Consider the following 25810-nt stretch of genomic DNA (forward strand, 5'->3'; position numbering starts at 1 on the left):
GGCTCACAATGTGCTTTTTGCTAGCCCGTGGTTTTAAAGGGCTGGAGAGTTGGTAAGGAAATGAAGCAATTGGTCCTCAACAATCGCTTCACTTCAGATTGTCAAGCCCAATTGGTTTTCCTTCTTCTGTTTAGTGAATCAAGGGTTTCCTACTTTGCATGCCATTTCCCCTCATTTGCATGTGCGGATCGGAGATTGATCACACAGCTGTTTAGTGAATTTAGCTAGGGAACAATCGGGTCGGGAAATGATTGCAAAACCATTAGTACACGATCGGTAAGTTTTGTGAATCTAGCCCTAAGTGATACCACATAAAGATAGGATTGATTTTCATGATGTTCAACTTCACCGCTTAACTTATGCAGTTAAGTACCTACATTCAGCCTTAAGCACCTAAGAGCTTACACCACTCCCAGACTGCCCACAAAACAGTCAGCTTTCAGTTTAGTGATCTCTGGTGATATGCAGACACTTACTGGTCAAGTGTCACGAAATATTTGCAGATCGTTTCATGCAGGTGAATTAAGTAGCCAGAGCCTCTCCTAGCTGCTTAAATCACTTTGAATATTGATCCCTAAGCTCCTGTTGTCATCCACTTTTTGTACTCCTAAATTTAGGAGTTCAGTGATATTTTGAATATAAATTTAGGCACTGAACCCTAGTAAATATTGAAGATGGCCATTTTAGGAGCATAATTCTCAGAAGCATAAACCCTTTGAATTTTGGGCCCTCTATATTTCAATTCATTTCATATGTTTTTGAAAATGCCTCTTACTTTGCCACTACAGCCCTTATTTGTGTGAGTAACCTATGATCTTTTGTGCTGATACAACACAAGCAGTTCAAAAATTATTTGACCGAGTTAACCTGAAGATTTGGCACAGAGTATGATGGCCCGGATGATGGCCCAAGTATACTGTATATGTCAGAAACTGAATTCTGCCAGAATCCTAGCTTACTCAGAGTACAAACAAATTCTTCTATTTAAATCTTCAGCAAAGACTTACCTCTTTCTTAATGACAATAAACTTGTACATAAATATAAAGCATATTTTGTCCATGATGCTGTAAATGTACCGTCATCAGGCATTTCCTGGGTGAGACACTTGGCACGATATCAACTCTGACCATTTGCTTTTTTAGGGGTAAACTAATGGACTAACACAGCTGCCTCTGCTGCTTTTTCCATCACCTATATGCAACTCTCAAATCCCCCACCAGAGGTCACATCAGCTTTGTCATATCTGAAATAAAGAGTATTGTATTTTATAAAAATAATACATAAATATCACTGCGTGTGTATATACTGTATATAGATATATCAAACTGATAAAACAGAAACATCTGCATCACAACCTCCCTTCAGCAAAACAGAGAAGTAGTTAAAATATCTATAATCATCAATGCCTTGATCTTATGTTGCTGCCCTGATCAAGAGCTGAAAACAGTGAGTGGTTTATCTTTCTGATCAGTGCTAGAGGTTTCACTGACTGAGGCAGTGGTAAGCCTGCTATTTCTCTTGTCACTGTTGGGCTTTATCTAATGCCTGCCCATTAACCTCAAGCCCTTCCAAAAATTTAGTCCTGGCTATGCCATTGTTCTAGATAGTTAGTGAAAGTCAATAGCAGCAAATAGAAAACTGCAATTTCCCCACACTCTAGATTCATGTTTGCACATAGTACACTTGTACTACTTAAGGACACAAAAATGTTATCCAGGAACATCCATTAAATTCAGTCTATAAAGAGTCTGCACAATCATTATCTAGTTACAAACAGTAGCCAAATCTGCAACTCATTTGCCCCTCAAGGTCTTGCATGCCTTTTGTGGGCTGCTTCCAGTGCTTTCCTTTCAGTTTGCAAATTATTTGTGGTTATTTCAAAGGCCAACTCTTACAGCTCAGTTTTAGTGTCCTCTGGTTTGACTTGCACATGATATACCATAGTGTGAATGGATTACTCCCTATGGCTACTAACATACTTGCATCCCAAGGACTTTCAGTGCTGCTGTGGATTGCAGTACATGGGGGATGGGATTTGGAGATAGGAGGAGCAGCACAGGGATGGGGAGAAAATCACAAGACCTGCCCCCTGATCAGGGCTGACCAAAAAATAATAGGATTAGGAGGCCACCTAGCTCAGCGGCTTGTGTGTCACAGCAAACAGCAGTTGTCATCAAAACAAAGTACAGTAGTAGATCTTAACATACATAAAAAGGTAAGAACCATCAATGCAAACATCTCTGAAGAGTGATTCATTTTCTAAATACTGTACTCATTTATCTGGGTAAAGCTTCTGAATTACTACACCTGGGTATGCAATCATAGAAGAAAAAGATAGCAGCTACTTTTTTGGGGTGAGGGCAAAATGCTCAATTTTATTTTATTTTTTTTCAGGGATGGAAAAAAAATCTTTCAGTTACACTGCTGTAACCAAACCTGTTAAGACGGTCTGGAAAGAGGCCACGCTCCCTGTGCGTCGGGAGGCGGGGCAAGGCGTGCTGACAGCCACCTTACAGGCGTTCTTCCTTATACTGTATCTTATCGCACACTTGAGCCAGCCCCTCTCTCCCGCGCGCATTTTAAAAAGGGGACTCATTTGCATGATCTGCACAGAACAGCAGACGACAGACTAGCAGAGACGATAATACCACTTGCCGTGAGCCTTCCCTGCTAGCTAGAGAACAGCCAGAGCGCCATTGAAAACCCTAACTAACCTAGCACCCACCTCAGAAACACAGTTTCCCCCCTCTTTACTTCCAACCCCCCCTCTCACCTTTGAAGCCTGGCACCCTCTGCTTTCTAAACACCAGAGCAGCGAAGGAGCACCTTGCTGGTCTGCTGTGCAATCAGAATCTCCAACAGGTAGGAAAAAGGAGCAGGCTGCAACTTAGCGAACGGCAATTCCTAATCGCTTTTCCAGCCAGATCTGTCTTCTACTCCCTCGGCTTCAAAACAGAAGCCGCCACACGACTCCACCCCCCTCGTCTCGGGGGATTTTTTTTTTTTTTTTTTGCTTCAAGCAACGCCAACCAAGAGCATGCGCAATAGTGGTAACCGCTGAATCAGAAGCAGGGGTTGGTTTTTACAGGCTGTGACGTTTCCGCGTTGACGCGCCTGCGCGGAAGAGGGCTTCACTCGCCCCACTTTCTCCTTCTGCGGTAGTCTCGGGAGCTGCATGCAGAAGCGAGGAAGGAGGAAGGAAGGAGGGGAGCCGTGGCTCATTGTCAACAGTAGCGAGGTAAAAAAATAATAATAATAATAACAGAAGTAAATGAAAAAAGGAGCCTGATTACGTGGGAGGCAGCTAAGTTGGCGGTGCTGCTGTATTTTCACGCTGACCTGGCAGCTTCAATCTCGCACGATTAGCGAGAGTGCAGATATCTCTGCTGTGCCACATCTGCCTAGCAGCCTTTTGGGACAGAGCAGTGGAGAACGGCAGAAAAGTTGGTCGGACCAGGGCCTGGGGTGGCTCTTCAGACGCCTTCCTCCTGTGTGAACCGTTTGTTTTTCCTTGCCTGAAAGGTGGTCGCTTTTTTTTCCCCTCACGTTTTCCTTTGTGTTGTAGCATGTGAATGTAGCAGTATTGTGTTTCGTAAATGAGAACAGTGTTTTGGCATTCATTCCCCTTTAAGGCATGTGGCTTTATCTTGCATAGCTAGGTGACTACTGATCCACGGCTCCTTCATGGGTACCTTGTGTTCTTTGTCAGCCTCTAAATTGTTTGCCAAATATACTAGCCACGTTGAAGGTGAAAAGTTCCCCCTAGTCAGGAGTTGTCAGTGGGTCTCCCCCTACCGTGGTGTGACATAATGCCACTTCCCCCCACTTCTGTTTTGTATAAAAATGAAATACTGTACAACGGTGCTACGGCGCTGGCTGCTAGAGATGAGTCAGAGTAGATAAAAGGTCCAGATTATAATGAGCACACTGAATGGTAGGTCTCGAGGTGAGTTGAACCAGCTGGTCGAATCTATTTTCTGGTTCACTGTACTTACATTAAAATTAGCTCCTATGATCTATTCTGCAGACATTACTGATGTGCTTTGAATATATATAAAGCTGACTTGGCTGAATCTATTTGAAAAGGGGCAAAGAATCCTTTGTGATTTTTTTTCTAGAAGAACAAACAAATATCTACCATTCTCTGCAAGAAACTCCCAACACCTATATGTCCCCTCTGGCTGTCTAAATTAGATTGTAAGCTCTTTCATGCAGGGACCATCTATTGCTTGTTAAATGTACAGTGCTGCGTAAGCCTTTCAGGCTGTAGAAATGATATAGTACAGTAGTAAATACAGTATCTGAAGGTGCTATATTAGAAAGCATGTGCACTGTGAATTGTGGCTGTATGGTGTCAGGAGGATGCAAAGTCCTGAAACAGGGAATTACATTTCCTTATGAAATTTGTGTGTGTGTGTGTGGGGGGGGGGGGATTTGGAGGTAAAAAAAAGTAGGAGCATAGGGAAGGTCACAAAATTTGGGGCCTTTCATGAAGCAGGTACATTATCAGGCCAAATTACAGGCCTTTAAGGTCTTTCACTAACTGAATATTTTTTTTTCCGCATAGAAAATCATTCAAATGTGACCAATCACCCCAACGATCCATTTTTTGTCATTGTGTAGTGATGCTTTCTTCAATTTGTTGAATGTCTTCAATAAATTAAAATTATTGATGACTTGTATTATTAGCATGTTAGAAACTTATGTGAGTTCTTACTTCAGATCTCAGAGCCCAGTATCAAACTAAGTAGGCTGGTGCTGTTATTTTTAAATAACTTTATTATATTTGTTGTTAATGTTTACCTACTAGCTAAATTTATTTAACGGTAAATGATCATTTCATGAGAAATCTATATAGTCAATTATCAATCTGATAGGTCATGTTTATATGGTATGTTTGGTCTAGAAAAATATATTCACAACCTATAAAGGGTGGTTCCAGTTTTTTCAACTAACTACTAGCACTCTGTAACTAGGTAGTGCAATGAATTGTATGCAGCATTTCTAAAAGGTGGATTGCAACACCAGCTTGCAGAAGAAATACTTTTCAGTTGTAGTCTTGTGCTATGGTTATAAGCTGCTGTATAATACTCTGACATCCCTGGTTAGCATGTGGTATTGATCTTGGAACACTTTTTTTATGTTGGAGGAGTGGCTTGACCATGCTTACCCAGAGTAATAGTTTGATCTTTGCATTAGTGTGACCTAAGATAGTTCTGATTTTTGTAACTGAATAAGGTTCATGTTTATGAATAATAGAAAGTAATTTGTGTCCAGTAATAGTTGTAATTATTGATAACTGATTTGCTTCTATAGCAGGTTTTTGGGAATGTGTACTTCTGAAATACTTTACTGGGCTTATTAGGACCATTTTAGTGCTGGATGATATCCTGTTAAAAGGATGCATGCATGTTATTCACTTTCTTTTGTTTTTGAGGATGATTGTGGCAAAGACTATCACAAGATCAAAAGCTTATTTTGCTTTATTTTAGTCCAAGTAGAGATACGAAGCCTCAGCTAATTTTGATATAAAAGATTACAGTATTTTTGTTTTAGATTTTATGCTAGAGATTTTATGCTATATTGATATTCCACTCTTCATGGCAGACATAACAAAGTGGTTTACAATTTAATATCACAAAAGGAGAAAAAAGGATGACATTTATTTTTCTTTTTTTTAAAATTTTTCTACAGTTGACAAAACATAAGGGTTATATAAAATGGAGGATAGCAGAAAAGGTGGAAAAACAGGTTTTACATTGAAATCACTTGAAGTCAGTTTGTATATATTTCACAAAGTTATGCCATAACCTTTAACTTAGAAACATTGATTTCTTCATTTGAAAATGGACATGCATTGGTTTCTTTCATGCATGTATTTATTTTTGCTGATGAACAGAAAGCTTGTAATTGTGTACACAACGTGCCTTTCAACATTTTACTTTCTTCTGATTGAAGCAGGCCATTCTTTAAAGGAAAAAAATGATATCCGTGAGTATGGGAGGACAGCTTTCTTTTTCCATAGGAATTCCCCCTGTAGTCTGGCAGCCATTGTTTTTCCCAAACACATTCCTTTGTGTTAACACAGATGATGGCAGTTCACTCCTCTCCTGTGGTTTGATAGATTATTCCCTTTAGAAACACGTGTATGTAAAACTTTCTTACCCTGATCTTTGTTCCTGCCATAAATTTTATGATGCCACAAGGAAAGGATTTTTATTCTGAAGAATCCAGCCTTTTGTGATGTCTGGTTCTGAGCAGCTGATGGACTAAATTTTCAGAGACAGTGATAATGACTACAGATATTTTGGGGATGCATTTTTCCTTAACATTTTATAAGTAAACTGTTCAAAATTCAATGAAAAGAATAGTTCTGAAGGTTTATCATTTTGTTTTATGACATCACATTTATGTATTTTAATTTGAGGAGTATGTTAATGTCCATTTCCTAAATGTCACACACAAATTGGCTAAATGTGCTGGTAAAAATGGGGCATTGTGCTGCTGGATACAAATATAACTTCTGTCTTTTAAGCTGGGTTTCTGGTACTTTCAACCTCGTCAAAGCCTCTTTGTTTTTCTAGTCTCAGCTACTGCACATCCAACCTAGCTAAGGAAACCTAGGCTATGGGCTTTGTCCTTCATAAATCACAGGAAAGATTCTGGAATCGGAAGCATGCTCTGCTTTTGCTCCTTTGTATATCAATCATCTTCTCAAAACATTCTGGAATCTGACTATAATTGTTTTGATGTGTGAGGAGAGAACATGCAGCTTTTTATAGTATGTTGTGTGAGACATATCTAGGACTAGCTATGGGAATTGTAATATATTTTTAGATAGATAGGAACTTCTTGCTAAACATTGGACCATGGGCCTAAAATTTTTTCTTACTTGAAAATGAGATTGAGGAAGTAATCTTCTGCTGACAGAGGTAAGTATGCAGTTTTCAAAAATCTCGAATATTCTATTTAGTAGAGCAGGCTTTCTCAAAACTTTTGGCATTGGATCAGCTTGAATTTGGCATGAGCTGAATTTGTTGGTCATTTAAGAGACTGGATCACATTTCATATAATAAAGCTGACATGTTTTCACTGCACACTTATTTTCTGGTGGCAGGGTTTTTAATAACCTTTTTAGCTGTAAATATCTACAAACAGTTGGAACCAAGTTCATTATATTTGGTAATTTGCAGTTAGTGTATGATAAATTGTCTAACTAGAAAATAAATATTCATGCTTTTTCTTTAAGCGTTCTGCTACAGTCTAAACTCCACTTTACATTTTAGCTGCTGTTTAAAAGACAAAATACACCAATGAAAGTGTTTAATGATGTTTGGAATAAACATATTTATTTTTATTTATTTTAGTATTTATAGACCACTTATAGCCTAAGCAGTTTACATTCAGGTACTCGAGTATTTATTCCTAAGGATTCCTTTAACAGATGTGCGCTAGCGTTTTTATTGCACGCATGTGATTAGCACACGCTTAAAAGGAGACGGTAGTGGCTAGTGCGTGCGGCATTTTAGCACACCTTTGTAAAAGGAGCCCTATATGTCCTGATGGGCTTACAATCTGGCTAACATACCTGGGGCAGTGGAGTGTTAAGTGACTTGCCCAGGGTCACAAAGAGCAGCGATAGGCTTCAGCCCTAACCACTAGGCCACTCCTCCTTGGTACATCTGGTACAGCTTTTTTTTCAAGTAGTGGTAGTAGAGGTATGTAGGGCTATTTAGTCTTGCACACATACTAGAATCTTTCACATTTGGTGGTTGATTTAGATGTGAAGAAATGTGTCCTTTTAATTTTATTTCAAAGTTGTGGTGCTTAGTGTATTCATAAGTGCCTACCAGTCACAGTACTTTCGCCCAGTTGAGAGAGGCTCTCATTTGCTATCAAAGGCTGTTGATAATGTACTCCTCAATTGTTCTCTCTTCTTTATTCTGTACTTTAGTGTATGTTCTGCTAGGTTTCTAGGAGCGCAGAGAAAGAGGGGACATGATAGAAACATTCAAATACATCACGGGTCGCATTGAAGTGGAGGAAGAATTATTTTTTATTACAGGTCCCACGGCAAAAAGAGGGCATCCGCTAAAACTTAAGGGGGGGAAGATTTCATGGTGACACCAGGAAATACTTCTTCACCGAACGGGTGATTGATCGATGGAATAAACTCCCACGCCAGGTGGTCGAGGCTAGTAGCGTACTCTTCTTCAAAAGTCGATGGGACAAACAGATGGGGGTGCTACAGAGTTATGCATAAAAGAGGGAGGGTTCTTGAGTGGGCAGACTTGTTGGGCCACCGGCCCTCTTCTACTGTCATATTCTATGTTTCTATAAGGGAAGTATCTCTAAAAGCCCTCCTTGTTCAGCTCTGTTTGGGTCAGTTAAGAAGAAACCTAATGCACCTAAGGTTTCCTTGCAACCAATTTTACTTGCAATGAAACACTCCTTCTGATGCATTAAAGGCATCTCCGTGGCTGCTACCGATCCTTGCAACAGCCACCGAGAATCCTATGCTAATACATTACAAGGAGCCTTTTAGTATTATAATGAGCACTCTGTAATGCACAGCAAAGAAACGCATTGTTTCCTGTGCATACTTTAATGGCAGGGTCTGAGTTGTCATAGCCTTACATTTTTGTCGGTGACTTGATTTGGCTCAGGAAAGTAATGACAGCAGACCCTGCTATTAAAGACCCCATTAAAAAAAAGACCTCTGAATGCCGTGACCCCCCCCCCCCCCAATACCGGCCTCCCCTGACATTCCCCTGATCCACCAATACCAAAAAGGACCTGGTGGTCCAGTGGGCCTCCCCCCAACTGACCATTTGGGCCAGGACCCCCCCTGGGCACCCTCCAACACCCCTGTACCTTTTGTAAAAAGTTCAGCAGGAGGGATGTCCACTCCCTCCTGATGACAGGCCTGCCTCTTCAAAATGGCAAGCCTTCCCCTTCCCCTTCCCGGTGCATCCTGGGAGGGGCCTAAGGCACTGAATGGGTATCCCTCCTACTAAACTTTCTTCAAAAGTAATGGGTGTGTGTGTTGGGTTTGTCGAGGGTATGTTGGGAGGGTCTTTGAGCTGGGGGTGTCTGACCCAGCCCACTAGATCAGCAGGGGTTTTTTTTGTTTTTTTTAAGGAGGGGGGGAGACGTGTGGCTTGGGAGGGGGGGGGGGAAATTTGGTGGGAGTGGGGACTATCCCTGCACAGCTGAGTTGGCAGGAATCTGGCTGATTTGGAAGGTTCGGGGAGTCCTGCCAGCTCAGCTGTTCGAGGATTCCCCTGCGGCTGAGCCAGCAGGAAGAGCAAGGGCTGCAACTTTTTTTTGTTGTTGTTTTGGTGTACTGAATGGAGGAAGGAGCTGTGCCTAGAGATTATTGTTCTGAGCAAGCGCCAGGCACAGTACCTCACCCCTTTTATCAGCGACGCTCCACACAAAAAGCATGCATATAATTTCCATGCTTTTGGGCTGAGCATTGCTAGTAAACAACAACAACAAAAAAATCGCTCCCACCATAGTATTTTTTTACTGTGGTGTTGGAGCTTTGTGCATCTGGGCCTGACTTCATTTATAGTCAGAAGTGAAAGTAAGGAGCAAGGCGGCCCTTTCACTAAGCTGCATTAGGCATTAATGCGCACTTAATACAGTTTAAAATGTCATACCACAGGATGTAGTAACTGCTAAATTTGCATGTGCAACCCATGTGCTACAAAATATTTTAGATTTTTTTTTTGAGGGGTTTGTCGGGGGCATAAAGTGGGTGTTTATGTATTAATCAGCACACAGAAATATAGCTGTGCTAACTGGTCAGCACAAGAATATCATACAAGTCCTTACTGCCTACAAAATGACTTGGTGGTTGGTTAGTGTTCATGGCTAAATTTTTTTTCATGGCTGCGTACTGATGGCAGCATTAGCGCTTTGCCATTAATAGAAAAGGGCATTTTACAGCTGCAGTAAAAATGTGGGTGTGGGAAAACCCAATTAAAGGCAGGCTTAAGGATACTTTTTGCCATAGCTTAGTAAAAAGACTTAAGGGTTTGGTAGTTCAGAGTTGCTGTCTCTGGAAAGGTAGAGAAGAGAGACTGAAAATCAGTGACGTCAAGCTATAATTTGTGAATTTAATAGATCTGCATGATTCTTTTCTCTAGATTGTTTGCTGTTCTTTAGAAAGGTTTTCTTTCCTTGCTAAAAAAGGGAATTGGTGTACTTCATTCTCTTCCTGTGCAATATGCCTGCATCATTTTTACATTCTCTTGCTTGCTCAGCCAAGGCAAGCTCCCTTTCTGTTAGGCAGAAAGCATGGCACAACTTCATACTGAGAGTATCAGAGGAGTGCACTCAATTTGCTTTAATGTGAATGTGTGGCTCTGCAGTTCTTGAAGGAAAATGAAACGCTTTAATCTTCTATTCGACTGCATTGGGTTGGAGGAATGTTGAGGGACCATTGTGCTCTGATTTTTAAATGATAATGAGGGATAGGTCACTTCTTGGAGATTGTTGCATTCAGTTGTTGAATGCACATTAAACACTACTTAGAAAACTATTTTTAAATAATTTTCTAAAACTTCTTTACTGCATTTCCAAGCTAAACCCTTCTGAAGTAGTTTATAGAACACTAGTCTTTAAGCCCGTTACATTAACGGGTGCTAGAATAGATGTGTCTGTCTGTCTGTGTTTCTTTATCTCTCTCTCCTTGGCCGCTGTCTGTATCCTTCTGTCTCCCCCCCCCCCCCCGAGCACAGCTGTCTGTCCCCAGGACACACCTCCCCCCCAAAGCAGCCCCCTTTCCCTCTCCCTAACTGTCTCTCCATGGCCCACTTCTGTCTTTCCTCCCCCCCGAGCAAAGCTGTCTGTCCCCAGCACACCTCTCCCTATCTCTCCATGGCCCCTTCTGTCTACCCCAGCACACCCCTCCCCCCAAAGCAGCCCCCTTTCCCTCTCCCCCTGGCTCCCGGTATTGATCCCCTTCTTACCCTCCCCTCCATCCCAGCGTCTTCTGGCCTGCTCCTCTTCAAAGCAGCCTGCTATCTTGGTGGCCGGCTTTAGCGAACCTAGCAGGCCGCTCTCCAACTCGGTAGCACGTTCCTCTGACGTGATCCCAACTGAGGTTGGAGAGCGGCCTGCGAGGTTCTTTAAAGCCGGCCACGATCGCAGGCTGCTCTGAAGAGGAGGATCAGCGGTGGCGGCGGCAAGTGAGGTGACACGGCGAGGACGCGGGCAGGCGGCGAGTGAGGGCGGGCGGTGACGCGCCGAGGACAGGGATAGAGCACAGTCGCGCGCCTTCAGCCCCCGCATGCGCCGTGAGGTTAGAATGTTGCCACAGAAGCACACCTCACGGCGCCACACCTCACTAATTTTTGAGAGCGCATGCGCGCTCTAGCGTTTTATTATTATCGATAAGATATCCCACCACTGAGAAAAGACTATCCTGTTACAAAAATGTCCTCATCAAGTCAGGATACACAAAAGGTCTTCTTGCAAGTAAAACTTAATAAAAATAAGTAAAACCTTATTCTGTCTTAGTTGATATGAAAGTTTGTTCCAAAGCTCGGGTACAATTACTGAAAATGGCCACCCTCTCCAACATTGTTTCCATACAACTTTCATCGAGGACAGTGAATTTAAGAACGCATGGGAAACAGCACGGAAGATCTCGGAAGGGGAGGTAGAGCTTAGTAGTTGGTGTTGATGGGTAGACTGGATAGTCTGCTGTCAGGGATTCTCTATTCAGTTTTCAGAACACACCCAGCCACTCAGGTTTTCTAGATAACTCGTGCATATTCGTGAAAACCTCTTCTAAACTCTGCTATTTAAAGTGTTGCAAGCAGGGGGTTTATATCATTGCCTTTAATCCAGCAAATAAACTGTTTTACTTTCTTCTAGAATCCCAGTAACTCGGGGCTAAAAGTTTATTCACCCTCACAGGGAGTCAGTTGGGCTTGGCCAACAAAAATGTTAACATTCACTTTCCTAAACAACTACTACTATCGTTAAAGGCATGGTAAGTTATGAGAATCCGGCCCCAAGAGGGTCAAATTCGGGTCCTGTTTGGAGTTTGCTGAGCAGGGGGGTACACTGTGGAATTTGCCGTTTTTACCATCCTGTAATGCTATCATCATCTTTGGCTTGTGGAGCCTGGAGCCTTGGCAGCTTTGCTGCTGTTATGGATGATAAAAATAAAAACAAAAAAGAAAACAGTTACTTGCTCAGCGTGCTGGGAAAATGAGCTCTGCAGGCTGCATCTAGCTAGTGGGAACTGGTTTGGGGACCTTTGCCTTAAAGGCATGTTACATGATATTTCTGTGTCACCAAGTTGTCACTGTGAGAACCTGGGTACTTGTATTTTGGGAAGCAAATTTCATCAACCTTTTCATTGATGATTTATTTGGCAGTTTTACTGACCAGTTTGTGTTAATTAATTTTGCAAAGTGTAGGTCAAGTTGTAGCTATGTTGATTTTAACTGATTTCTTTATGCTGGTCATATGAATTGTAAATCTTTTTTGTTGATGCCAGTTTCTTGCTTGCTGAGGAGCTACAACATGTGACTTGACCTTAGCAAACATTACTTAACAAGTAGCAGAGAGTCTTCATTGTCACTGAAAGTTTACTTCAATCTTTGTTCTTTTTTTATGTGGAATAGTTGTACAGTTTGCGCAAAGTTAGTTCTGTCTTCTGGATTTTTTTGTCCCTAAGAACATAGGAATTGCCGCTGCTGGGTCAGACCAGTGGTCCATCATGCCCAGCAGTCCGCTCACGCAGCGGCCCTTTGGTCAAAAACCAGCGCCTTAACTGAGACTAGTCCTTATTCAGCAGGAACTTGTCCAGCCTTGTCTTGAATCCCTGGAGGGTGTTTTCCCCTATGACAGACTGCGGAAGAGCATTCCAGTTTTCTACCACTCTCTGGGTGAAGAAGAACTTCCTTACGTTTGTACGGAATCTAAATTTTGGTTTTCAACTATGTCTAAACTATATGCTTATTTACAAGGAGGTGCTGAAAAGTTCTCGGCCCAACCAATCAACTTCCTAAATTCTGAGCATTATTTTGCCACTGTAACTGAAAAGAGTGTTATCTTATTTCATTAAATGCCAATTTCCAGAAACAAAATTTGATGTTTCAAAATTGTTTCAGATCATTGATTGAACCGTATCTACGTCATTCTCTTCTTGGTTGGATTGAGAACTTTTCAGCACCTCTTTGTTTACATACACTATATGGATACTCCAGATCCAGAGTGCATTTGTTCATCTATGTTTATATAGCATCTGCTTTTTTTTAGCTTAGCTTTCTATAGGGAAACTGGCGGAACTTCGGTTTAAGTTGCTCATTCAAATATAGGCTCTGGACAATGCACATAAAACACACACATTATTAAAACATGACTGTCCACTTACAGCATGATGCTTATATAATAAAATCTATATGACCCACAGCCAACCATCCCACAGTCATTCTTATAAGATGCAGAAACAGAAAAATGAAGGCAGATAAAGACTATATGGCCTATCTAGTTTGCCCATCTGTCATTTACAATCTCTCGCTCTCCCTTAGAGATTCTATGTACTCGTTTCCCAGTTTTTTTGAATACAGATACAGCTTTTGTCCCCGCAGTACCTCCACTGGGATGCTAGTCACAAATTCACTATCCTTTCCGAAAAGAAGTATTTTCTCAGGTTACTTCTGAGTTTGTCCCCTTTCACCTTCATCTTATGCCCCCTCATTCCAGAGTTTCCTTTCAATTGAAAGATACTCAGTTCCTCTTCTCCCTTGAAAAGAGGAGACTGAGAGGGGACCTGATCGAAACGTTCAAGATAATGAAGGGAATAGACTTAGTAGATAAGGACAGGTTGTTCACCCTCTCCAAGGTAGAGAGAACGAGAGGGTACTCTCTAAAGTTAAAAGGGGATAGATTCCGTACAAATGTAAGGAAGTTCTTCTTCACGCAGAGAGTGGTAGAGAACTGGAATGCTCTTCCGGAGTCTGTCATAAGGGAAACACCCTCCAGGGATTCAAGACAAGGCTGGACAAGTTCTTGCTGAATGAGAACGAATGTAGGTAGGGCTGGTCTCGGTTAGGGCACTGGTTTTTGACCTGGGAACCACTGCGTGAACGGACTGCTGGGCGCGATGGACCAATGGTCTGACCCAGCAGCGGCTGTTCTTATGTGCATTTATGCCACAGAAGTATTTAAGCATTTCTATTATATCTCCCCTCTCCTGCTTTTCTACATATTGAGATCTTTAGTCTGTCCCCCATAAGCTTTATGACAAAGACCACTGATCATTTTAGTAGCTGTTCTTTGGACCAACTCCATCCTGTTTTTAATATCTTTTTGAAGGTGCAGTCTCCAGAATTGTACATGATATTCTAAATGAAGTTTCATTAGTCTGTGTGAAATCCTCTCCACAGTATTTAGCCATAAATTACTGCTCATGTTATTTGTACTGTGGCAAAGATTATGGGCTAGAGTGATGGGGAAAGGATAAAACCAAGAAATAAATGAATCCTTGCTAAAATGAAAGCAAGTTTGAAAAAACATGTTTAGCATAATTTTTTTCATAGGTTTGAACTGCCCTTATTTTTTTGGAACAAAAAATAGAACCCTGTAAAGAGTGGAGGTGTAAGTACACAAAATTCTAAAACCCTCCCTCACCCCAAGAAGGCAAAATGATTAAGGGAAAGAGATGAGGACTACTGATTGCTCAAACTAGCCAACTGTGTATTATACTTTAATTTTTAACGGGAGAACCCTCAGTCACACAGCAACCCCTGGAACGTCCAGGGACAAGCTGCCGTGGGTTTACACTCAAAAAGGTGTTAACTGCGAAACATCCCCGGGCTCTCTCCATGTGAATAACTAATGTGCACAACAAAAAGTGCTATGTGTGAAAAACAATATATGAAAAAACACACATCAAATATAAATAAAGATAGAATTCATCTCTTTCCCCTAATCTGGGGGCCAAAAGGAAAATTAGTGTCCAAATCTAACCGAGCAAAAAAAAAAAAACACAACTGGAAGAACTTAGCTTCTCCGTGTGTGTGCAGTCAGCAGGCAGTGTCTTCGTCCAACGGGACTCCGTTTCGGGGGTGTACACCCCCTTCCTCAGGAACTGGACTGCGCTGGATATTTCAAGTTTGTTGATAAAGCTGGTAAGGCAAGGAGGAAATGGCCTTATTTTTTTGGAGGCATTGAGTTCCAAATACTAGAGCCAAACCATGAAAGCAGGATCCCTGTTTTCATACTTTACCCCAGAAGGAGACGATATTGACATATCCTGAGATGAGTGTAAAGCTCTGGATTGTAAATTTGTCCTTTAGGTACACTGGATCAGAAACAAAAATGATCTTCAATTTAAAGTAATTTATTAACCACTAAATAATGAGTTGCTCAAAGAAAAAAAAAGCTGTGAACTGGAGTAATCTCCATCTCTTAGTTCAACGAAATCCAGGTAGCAGTGTTCCGAACATATTGTAACTGAACAATTTGCCTTCTATAAGCTCTCTCCCTTTCCCCCACCCAGTGATAATCACCTCTGTCATCACCATTCCTGACATGACATCACTCCACCCCGATCTGTTCTATCTCGTTCTTCTAATTATATGGGCCTCCTTATATAGTCTGAACCACACAGCCAACAGATCTCATTAGACTCTGATGCCCTGACGTTTGTATCTCGCCAACTGCAGATAGAAGCCAGAAAAGGCGGCGGTGGGTAAGAGGCACTGGTTGACATCATCTCATACCAAATAGAAGAGGGGAGGCAGGAATAATAAAAAGATATGTAAGTGGTGGTGGTGGTTCTGATCCACTCTTCTACGCTTCTGTCTGTCAGTTTCTGTAGTGAAGAAATGACTGCCATGAGTTCCTGCGGCAAAGTCACCATGAGGGAGGGAGGGATTGATTTGTAGCTCCGGCTTCCTGGACCATCAGGGTAGTACTCTTCAATCTCTCCCTAAATACGGGGAGAGTCCCCCTGGACTGGAAAACTGCCAACGTGGTTCCTCTGCACAAAAAGGGTTGCAGAGCGGAAGCCGCAAATTACAGACCAGTAAGTCTCACATCAATAGTGTGTAAACTCATGGAAACTCTACTTAAAGAGAAATTAGACACAATATTGGATGAGGGGAATCTGAGGGATCCCTGTCAACATGGATTCACTAGGGGGAGGTCATGCCAGTCCAATCTCATCAGCTTCTTTGATTGGGTGACAGGAAAGCTGGACTCGGGAGAGTCTCTGGACATAGTATACTTGGATTTCAGTAAAGCTTTTGACAGTGTCCCACACCGTAGACTATTAAACAAGATGAAATCGATGGGGTTAGGTGAGAAACTAACGGCGTGGGTCAACGATTGGCTGAGTGGAAGACTTCAGAAAGTGGTGGTCAATGGCACCCTCTCTGAGACATCGGAGGTGACTAGCGGTGTGCCTCAGGGCTCAGTCCTGGGACCATCCCTTTTTAACATATTCATAAGGGACTTGACCCGAGGGCTTCAGGGTAAAGTAGCGCTGTTCGCCGACGACGCCAAACTGTGTAATATAGTGGGTGGAAGCAATCCCACGGATGGTATGACGCAGGATCTGATCAAGTTGGAAAAATGGTCCACGACATGGCAGCTGGGCTTCAACGCTAAGAAGTGTAAGGTCATGCATCTCGGCAGCAGAAATCCATGCAGAACATACACCTTGAATGGAGAAACACTAGCTAGGACTTCAGAGGAACGGGACTTGGGAGTGATCATCAGTGCAGACATGAAGGCTGCCAAACAAGTGGAGAAGGCCTCATCCAAGGCGAGGCAAATGATGGGATGTATCAATAGAAGCTTCGTCAGCCGCAAACCTGAAGTCATAATGCCACTGTATAGAACCATGGTGAGTGTTCCCTCTAAGCTGAGCAGGAGTCCTCCACCCACAGTCTCACCAATAGAGGGTGCTGTTTCACTGTCACATTTTTCAATTGTGAGGGACAGGCAAGTTCTGCAGGACTCCAGGGAACATACCTCATCTAGAGTACTGTGTGCAATTCTGGAGGCCACATTACCGTAAAGATGTGCTTCGAGCTGAGTCGGTCCAGCGAATGGCCACTAGGAAGGTCTCTGGACTCAAGGGTCTCTCATACGAGGAAAGACTGGGCAAATTGCAGCTGTACTCTCTAGAGGAGCGCAGGGAAAGGGGTGACATGATTGAGACTTTTAAGTACGTCACAGGTCGTGTCGAGGTAGAAAACGATATATTCCTTCCCAAGGGACCCTCGGTCACAAGGGGGCACCCGCTCAAACTCAGGGGAGGGAAATTTAGAGGTGACATCAGGAAGTATTTCTTCACAGAAAGAGTGGTAGATCACTGGAACAAACTTCCGACGCAGGTAATCAAGGCCACAAGCGTGCTCGACTTTAAGAATAAATGGGACATCCACGTGGGATCCCTACGTGGGTCGAGCAGCACTCAGACTTAATGGGGTGGGTCAGTAGAGTGGGCAGACTTGATGGGCTGTAGCCCTTTTCTGCCGTCACCTTTCTATGTTTCTATGTTTCTACTGGAGGCCCACGGTGGGTTTGGGAGTGGGGGTTGTACCGAGAAGGGGGTAGACTGGTTGTTTGTCTGGCTGGCTGTAGAGTCAGTAGGCAGGACACCGGGGAAGAGATGAGGGGTCGGTTCTGTCCCAGTAAATGGTACTGACCTACATGGTCTTCAAACCTCTGCCCTATGCCTTGAATCAACCGCTTTGCTTGCAAGACAAAAGGTGATTATACACACCCTTAGGACTTGCCCTCCACCTTGAGAATGCACGAAAAAGATTTTACTCCTACTACCTACTGCACCTTGAGCAAACTATCTACCCACATAAGATCATTAGAAGGTCTACTGAGCTTCAGGAAGGCAATACAAATTCACCTCTTCCCCTGACCCCTCTATGAGAGTGTGCCAATCCAAATTCCCCACACCTTCTGACAGTGCCCCAACCTCAAACACTATGTGCTTTGTCCTATGACTGACCATGCCATGTTTTTTCATAAGAACATAAGAAGTTGCCTCCGCTGAGTCAGACCAGAGGTCCATCCTGCCCAGCGGTCCGCTCCCGCGGCGGCCCATCAGACCTAATTGCCTGAACAGTGTCCCTGACTAATCTGTAACTGCCTCTAATCCTATCCCTATAACCTACCTCTACTCTTATCTGTACCCCTCAATCCCTTTGTCCTCCAGGTACCTACCTATCCAACCCTTCATAAAATGTTCTTCCACACTTTGTCATACTGTTCATCTTCTTTGTCCTACTGTACTGTACTATATGCCATATTTACCATACTGTGTTTTGCCATACTGTGTCTACTATGCTACAGTCTCTCATGCCTTGTTGGCCACACTGTTTGCCACTCCATTGTCTTCCATACTATTTTGCGTCATTTTTGCCAAATCATGTCCTACTATGCTAACCATGCTTTGTTTGCCGTACTATGCCTGCCATGTTATGTTTTGTCATTATGCTTTTCCATACTTTGTTAACTATGTTTTGCTATCTCTGTCAGAGAGTGGTTTAAACGCCTGCAAATCTTCTACCATACTATATCTGAGAGTGTGGTGCAGGGTTTAGAGCTACATCCTCAGCACCCTGAGGTTGGGGGTTCAAACCCACACTGCACCTTGTAACCCTGGGCAAGTCACTTGATCCCCCATTGTTCCAGGTATATTAGATAGGTTGTTAGCCCGCCAGGACAGACAGGGAAAAATGTTTGAGTACCTGAATAAATCTATGTAAGGCTTTTTTGAGCTCCCCTGGGAGAACGATATAGAAAATTGAATAAATAACTTTTCCCCCCTTATTTTAGAGGAAATATATTATCTCTGTTTATATTTGGATAGGTATATATTCAAATTATATATGGTACCACAGTTTTGTAAAAGGGACCCTTTGTTTCTTATACTTTTGTGGATAAAATAAAGAACCTATTTTTGAACCTTTAGCATGAAGTGCAGTTCATATATACTTAGCTGTAATGAATAGAGTTGTTTACCAAGTACTTTTGATTGCACTCTGATTTATGTCTGGCAGTATTATAGTCCATTTGCAGTTTATGAATGGATGTGTGTTTTCTTCTTGTACAAAGGTAGTAGTCACAGTCCGAGGCTTAGATTTAGTGGGGGGAATAATGGTGATCTTAGAGAATCATTAATCATATTGGAGGCCATATGCTTTATTAGGATTTCAATAGGTTCCCCCCCCCCCCAGTAAAACACTGCATTGGTAAGGGAGCAGAGCACTATATTGGCTATCTAGTTTCTTTCAAATGAATAGTGCCATTTTATTTTTCTTCAAATATTTTAGTACTTATTGGCCTGGAATCTTCCATTTTTGGGGGTTTGATTTGCTTATATCTAGTCTGATATTATAAACAGGAAATGACCCCAAAACCACTTTTGCAGTCACAAGAGTTGTTTGGTAAAAATGATGTCATAGTACTATGGGTGATCATGCACATATAATGGCACCAAGCCTGCTTCAGGCAAAAAGACCAGATACAGTATGAGAGGTACTGACTTGAGCCATTTTTGGTAGTCAGCATAGGCCTATTAAAGAAAGCTGTCAGTACTGTACTGTGTCTATAAAGTTGTGGTAGGAGGTGAATGAAGTGCTTGAGAATCAATGGAGAAAATCAGAGGCGAATGATATAGTAAAGGGAAGGAAGACTCGAGGAGCAGTTCTAGCATGTGTGAAGCAGAATCAAGCGAATCCTTGGTGGCTGGGGAGAGATCTGAAAAATGATGGTAACACTGGTACAAATTGGTTGGTAGACTGAGTAGTAGTTAATGACGTAAAGTCAGGGATAGGGGACCTTTGAAATGCCAGGAGGAGAAACATTTAGAAAAAAGACCTGGGAATTGCAGGTGTGTACAGGAATATAAGCTAGAGAAGTGTGAGAGCAGGACACCTAAAGGAGGGGATAGGGATTGCAGTCTATTACAAGCACTGAGAATATTTTCTGATTAAATGGCATAGAGGATAGTCTAGTGGTTAAAGCAACAGGCTGATAAGCAGGGAAGCAATAGGTCAAGCACTGCTCTCCCAAGGATATCCCTTGTGTCTCTGGGCAAGTCTCTTCACTTGTCATTGCTCTGGGTAAAAACTAAAGACTCCTTTTACAAAATGGTGCTACCAGCTAGCATGCCCTGAATGTGAAGGAGCCCATGGGAATTGAATGGGTTTCTTCGCACTTAGCACACTGACATTTGGTAGTGCCACTTTGTAAAAGGAACTCTTAGATTTAAATCCTCTGGGGATGGGAAGTACTGTACCTGAAATGTATCCTACCTTGCTCTTGTGTATGGAAAAGTAACTAATATCTGATATTAAGAAAACTGAACCTGCTCCAGTGAGGCGCTTGCTATAATACATCCTGGTATCTGCTGGGAGGTGCAGTAAGCATGTTGATCCTGAGGATTAGAAGACAAGTAATTTTCCAATCTTATTTTTTCCTAAGAAGCATTAAAAAAAAAAATTACTTGGCTTCTAATCCTTAGGATAGATGAAGAATAATAAAATATTGCTCGGAAACACAGCTTTGCCATGGCTGGCAAATATTAGGGGAAATTTATCTTTAAAAATCATGTACTCCACAGACATGGCAAAGCTGTGTTTCTGTATTTAAGTAATATTTTATTCTTCATCCATACAAAATCTGTCTGGCCCATTTGGAATGTACCTTCCCACTAGCAAGGGGAGACAGAGCAAATTCCTGCTCTATTCACTATATATGCAGGTATCAGTTTCAAGTTTATTATTAAAATTTTGATGTATTGCAATATCATTAATTCAAAGCGATTTACAATTTAAAACAGGGTCTTAATTATTAACTAAAACCAACACAAACGGACTAGACGTACCAATACATAAGGGAAGTAGGGAGAATTACCATAAGTATAGTAAAGGATACATACAAGGAAAATACAAAAGTAGGGTAAGAAACTTTAAAAGTATTGATAAAATGTCTGCAGCAGGTAAAGAAAATAAAACTAAAAGCTCATTAACCTTGGGCTTCACTTTTGGTGTCTTAGAAGGTTGTTGCCTATGCTATGGTAAGAAAAGAAAGGGAGTATGTGTATGGGGGGTGGAGGGGATGAAGCTAAAATAAAAATAATAGAAAATAAAATTATTAGACATATTCAACAGCCTTGTAAGATGGAGAATTCCATCTTTTTAAAGCAAAATGTAATATGAAGCATCTTGATCTAAGCATGGGGTATGGAGAAGGAATTGGTATATTAATAAATACTGCTTGGCATTTGGTTGCTTGCACACCCAAAGAGTCTGCAGTTTTTCAAGGGAAAGAATAATAGATTTCCCTTGGTGAGATAAAAATTATTTTAGTTAAATATTGATAAATACTTTCTTAGAAAATTTAATTCTTCCATAGTCCAAATTATGACAACTTTTTTTTTTTTTAATCTGTTCTGCATTTCACATTTTGTACAGTCTGTTCCATTGTTTAAGTAAAGCCCTGCTTCTTATACTATGACTTTACATCTGAATAGGAGCAGGAAACTACTGAAATCTTCAAAGTGTAGGTTTGTGTAAGAACAGAAACCACAGGACACTGACTTTGCTGTTTTGGTGTTTGCTAAAAATGGTTCCTGATGATTGTAGCCTACTTGGAGATAATGTAAATAGCATTTTAATTTAATGCAATACTGTATCTGATATATTTTTTTTAATGCTTATAAAAGTGCTAGAGTAGTTGCACTGGCTAGAACTAATTGCAAATCCTTATAAAGTTTTCCCTCCGTAGGTGCTAGACTCCACAAAACCTGGTGGACCAGTCTGGCAAAAGCTTCCTGGCCAACACCTCTAAATCAGCCCACTGTTCTGCTTTCCCTCTGCTGGCTCTGGCAACACCGCTTGCTCTTGAAATTAAAAAGCAAGTACTTCCTGTATCTATTCTCTAATAATAAACATTCAGACAAGATCTTAGCAAAATTAATGCATCTAACATCTCTGACTCGAATTTCAATTGGACATGTTTATATCCCTTTTTATAGAAGATCAATCCAAATCTTGGGACAACTCAATGAAAAACCTGATTGATAAGAAAGCGCCCTTAGAACATCACACTATTTCCTCTTCTTTCAAAAAAGAAATCCTTGGTATTCTCCTGACCTTCAACTGATGAGACATCGGTTATGTTCTGTGGAAAGACGCTGGAACATCGCTGATCTCCATCCTCTCTGAACCTCTATAAAGAAAAAGCTTCTCTCTATAAATCATCTATCCAGCAGGTCTTAGGGAGATCAACTGGTCCAATCTAATGAGATCCAACACTCCCAAATTTCTCTTTGACCTTTTTCTAAAGGCGAACTCAATCACAGGAGTCTTTTTCTGCTGCAGTCACAAAGTATGTGTACTCCACTGACATTCTCACAAAAATAGAATGTAAACAAAGACTAAATCAAAATAAACATTAACCAAAATCCAGTGAGGTGAACTCTATTAACTGTGGGGTGTCAGATTGACCACATGAAGTGAAAGCCACTGCAACGGGTCTGTCAATTCCTCATTCATCCCCTACAGACAGTATTCTTTGTGAATTTTTCATATGCTTTTTTTTATTTATATATATTATTCTTTTTAAAAACTTTCATTTCTAACATTGTTCATAATAAGTTAAGTATTAAAGGTGACTTAGCTTCTTTCAGTTAGTATGTAAATCATACTGTTTGGATATGCTTTCTCCAGTGTTCTATGTAAAACACTGGAGAAAGCATATCCAAACAGTATGATTTACATACTAAATGAAAGAAGCTAAGTCACCTTTAATACTTAACTTATTACTTAACTTATTATGAACAATGTTAGAAATGAAAGTTTTTAAAAAGAATAATATATATAAATAAAAAAAAGCATATGAAAAATTCACAAAGAATACTGTCTGTAGGGGATGAATGAGGAATTGACAGACCCGTTGCAGTGGCTTTCACTTCATGTGGTCAATCTGACACCCCACAGTTAATAGAGTTCACCTCACTGGATTTTGGTTAATGTTTACTCCACTGACAGGCAGAATTGCATCCCATATCACTACAACTCTTTATTTCACTCTTGCAGGTATGTCCTTCAGTGTGTTGAGCTTCTCCATATATCTATCTGTCTTTCTCCTCCAGTTTTGCTCTGCCCACAAAAACTTTACTGGCTTGTTCGCTCATGGATGTCAATTTTGCTGTAATCCTAACATGGCTGTTTATAATGGGACCACTGAATTTTGGATTTGCTTTATACCATTAATCAAATTATTCGCTTCTGTAATTTCTGTTTTGATCACTGATGTCTCTCAGATAAACCTATATCTAATGAGATTCTGACAGTTGGTAGTTCAGCTACAGGTAGTTCTCTGCCTGATCCCACCAAATGATGTAAAGGAGTCTAAACTTGCAATCTTGTTTTTCTTTTGGACATATTCAATATTACGAGGGTACTTCAAAAAGTTTCCACACTTTCATATTTTTGCCGGAAATGATTGGGGGGTGTTGTAGAATGAAATTTGACTAGTCGGGCAATCCGGCTCACCTTATGTGGAAAAGTGATATAATTTGCTTTTGAGATATTTAATAAATAGGATTAAAAAAATAAAAGTGCAGAAACATTTTGAAGATCCTTTATAGATTATTGCTATGATGATGCTATGTTGTAAACCTGTAAATGAGAAAATGAAACAAAAATGTTAGTGTCAGTATGGGTAAATAAGTAAGATAAATCAATAATTGAGGCACAAAGGGCATTAATATGCAGTGCAAACACACAAAAAGTATTACCCAGAGCAATTAAACATATTTCATTGCATAATTTCCTAGAAATTCCAGGTAGAAAAATAACATTGCACAAAATTTAGCAAGTTGATTTTCCACATGAGATTGTACCATTTTTCACTAGTGTTTTTAAAATTATGACATCTCCAAAAATTGACACATCCCCCTTTGCAATACCGTTCCCTTTTTAACATATGCAGATACCTAGTTGGAGCGCATAAAGATTATGAAGGTTAGGCTTGGCTCAGCTATGATAAGCATTTTTGAGATCCAGTTTTATGACCTGGGATACACACAAGTGTTTAAGCCCGCTACATTAACGAGTGCTAGAGTAGATGTGTCTGTCTGTCTCTTTCTTTCTTTCTGTCTCTCTCTCTCTCTCTTTGGCCACTTTCTACACTCAGGCCAACAATTGTCCCTTTCTATTCCCTCCCTCTTTCTTTCCTATGTCCTTAGTGCCCCCAGTGCCTCTTTCCTATGTCCTTTAGGCCCAAGTGCCTCCTTCCTATGTCCTTAGTGCCCCTTCCCATGTCCTTAGTGCCCCAGTGCCTCCTTCCTATGTCCTTTAGGCCCCAGTGCCTCCTTCCTATGTCCTTAGTGCCTCCTTCCCATGTCCTTAGTGCCCCCAGTGCCTCCTTCCCATGTCCTTAGTGCCCCCAGTGCCTCCTTCCCATGTCCTTAGTGCCCCCAGTGCCTCCTTCCCATGTCCCCCCTCACTGCCTTCCAGCCTTTGTCCCACCCCTCTCCCCCGAAGCTAGCCAGCCTACCTCCCTCCCTATGTGTCGTGCTAAAGCCAGCCTGCCTGCTCCCTCCCTCCAAAGTCGAAGCCTGCCCCCCATGTACCGGCCCCCGCTGCTGCTACCTACCATCTGGCCTACCGCCACTTCAAACCCCCCCCTCCCCGGTCCGCTGTCAGCTGCTGAAATGAAACCAAAAGGAAAAAGGTCCGTCGCACACAAATCGCTGCAGGCTCCAGCTGAACACGTCGAACACTGCCATGGAGCTACACATCACGGAGGCAGGGATCACACCATTGTAAGTGCGTATGCGCGCCTAGGGTTTTATTATAGAGGATATACACTTAACACAAATTATGAGCAAGGTGAAAACAGGACTGGGGCGAGTCCATTTTTTTCAGATAAAATGCATTGGAGCAGGCCAGGCTTGTCAATTGGGAATCAGCTGCCTTGAAACCAAGTGTACTAATGGTCAAATCTAACATTGAACTGGCCTTACAGTTTCTTTTTCAGTATGCTGTAATGGCTTTCCGTTGTTGAGTTCGGTTTCATGTTAAATTTTATTTTGATGTGTGCACCAAGTTGGTGGGTTGTGATATGATTCACTCTTAAGACGATTTTTATTCACATATCTGGTAGAGACAGGAGTGTGAGTGGTTAATCAAAGTTTCCTAGACTTAGGCCCTCTTCTGTCAAACTGTGATAGCAGTTTTTAGCACGGGGAGCTGCGCTGAATGGCCTGCGCTAATGCTGCCCGATTCAGGAAAAAAATTTCGATTCGATTCAGCCTACTGAAATGATTTTTCGATTCGATTCAATTTTCCTGCCCAATTGGGTGTTTTTTCAAACATCCTGGTGGGTTTATTTTATAGCCTCTTCACCCCCTTTGCCTTTTCCTAACCACACTGGCGCTGTGGTGTAAACAAAATAAACAAACAAAAAAGACTTTTCCTCTCTCTGTTAAATCCTAGCTCACGTTTGCGGTCTAACACCAGCTCTGGCAGGATACACGTTTCAAATCTGACATATTGTAATTATAAAATGGAAAATAAAAATAATTTTTCTACCTTTTGTTGTTTGGTCATTATTCAAATCTTGTTGGTCCCAAGCTCTGGTTGTCTTCTGATAACTTGCTTGCCAGGGTCTCCTTTCTTCTTTCTGCATACTAACCATCCATCTGCCATCTCTGTCCTCCCCTTCCGTTTCCCTTCCCTCCCCCGGAGGTCTGACATCTTTCCTTTTTTTTTGTCTCCCTCCACAGATCCATCTTTT

General features: G+C 41.6%; 1 protein-coding gene and 1 long non-coding RNA gene across 6 annotated transcripts in view; one reads left to right on the top strand and one right to left on the bottom strand.

Annotated features, from left to right (window-relative positions):
- LOC117363462 overlaps positions 1 to 3028 on the bottom strand; it is a 96088-nt gene extending 93060 nt beyond the window's left edge. Inside the window, exons 1-2 of the long non-coding RNA XR_004540064.1 lie at positions 2775 to 3028; positions 1008 to 1244 (exon numbers count right to left, since the gene is read on the bottom strand). This is a non-coding gene — a long non-coding RNA (uncharacterized LOC117363462). The remainder of the gene's footprint in view (positions 1 to 1007; positions 1245 to 2774) is intronic.
- Positions 2558 to 25810, top strand: part of FAM53A (family with sequence similarity 53 member A) — a 195883-nt gene continuing 172630 nt past the window's right edge. For 2 of the 5 annotated variants that reach the window (XM_033951111.1, XM_033951132.1), the window contains exon 1: positions 3091 to 3239. Coding sequence is in view for 2 of the 5 variants with exons in the window: in XM_033951151.1 (XP_033807042.1) it covers positions 3177 to 3239 (63 nt within the window). In the remaining 3 variants the exon portion in view is untranslated. Of the gene's footprint in view, positions 2864 to 3068; positions 3240 to 25810 lie in introns of those variants that run through there. The other 3 variants (XM_033951121.1, XM_033951151.1, XM_033951143.1) reach the window with 3 other exon arrangements.

Source organism: Geotrypetes seraphini, chromosome 1 (assembly GCF_902459505.1).
Source record: "Geotrypetes seraphini chromosome 1, aGeoSer1.1, whole genome shotgun sequence".
NCBI lineage: Eukaryota > Metazoa > Chordata > Amphibia > Gymnophiona > Dermophiidae > Geotrypetes > Geotrypetes seraphini.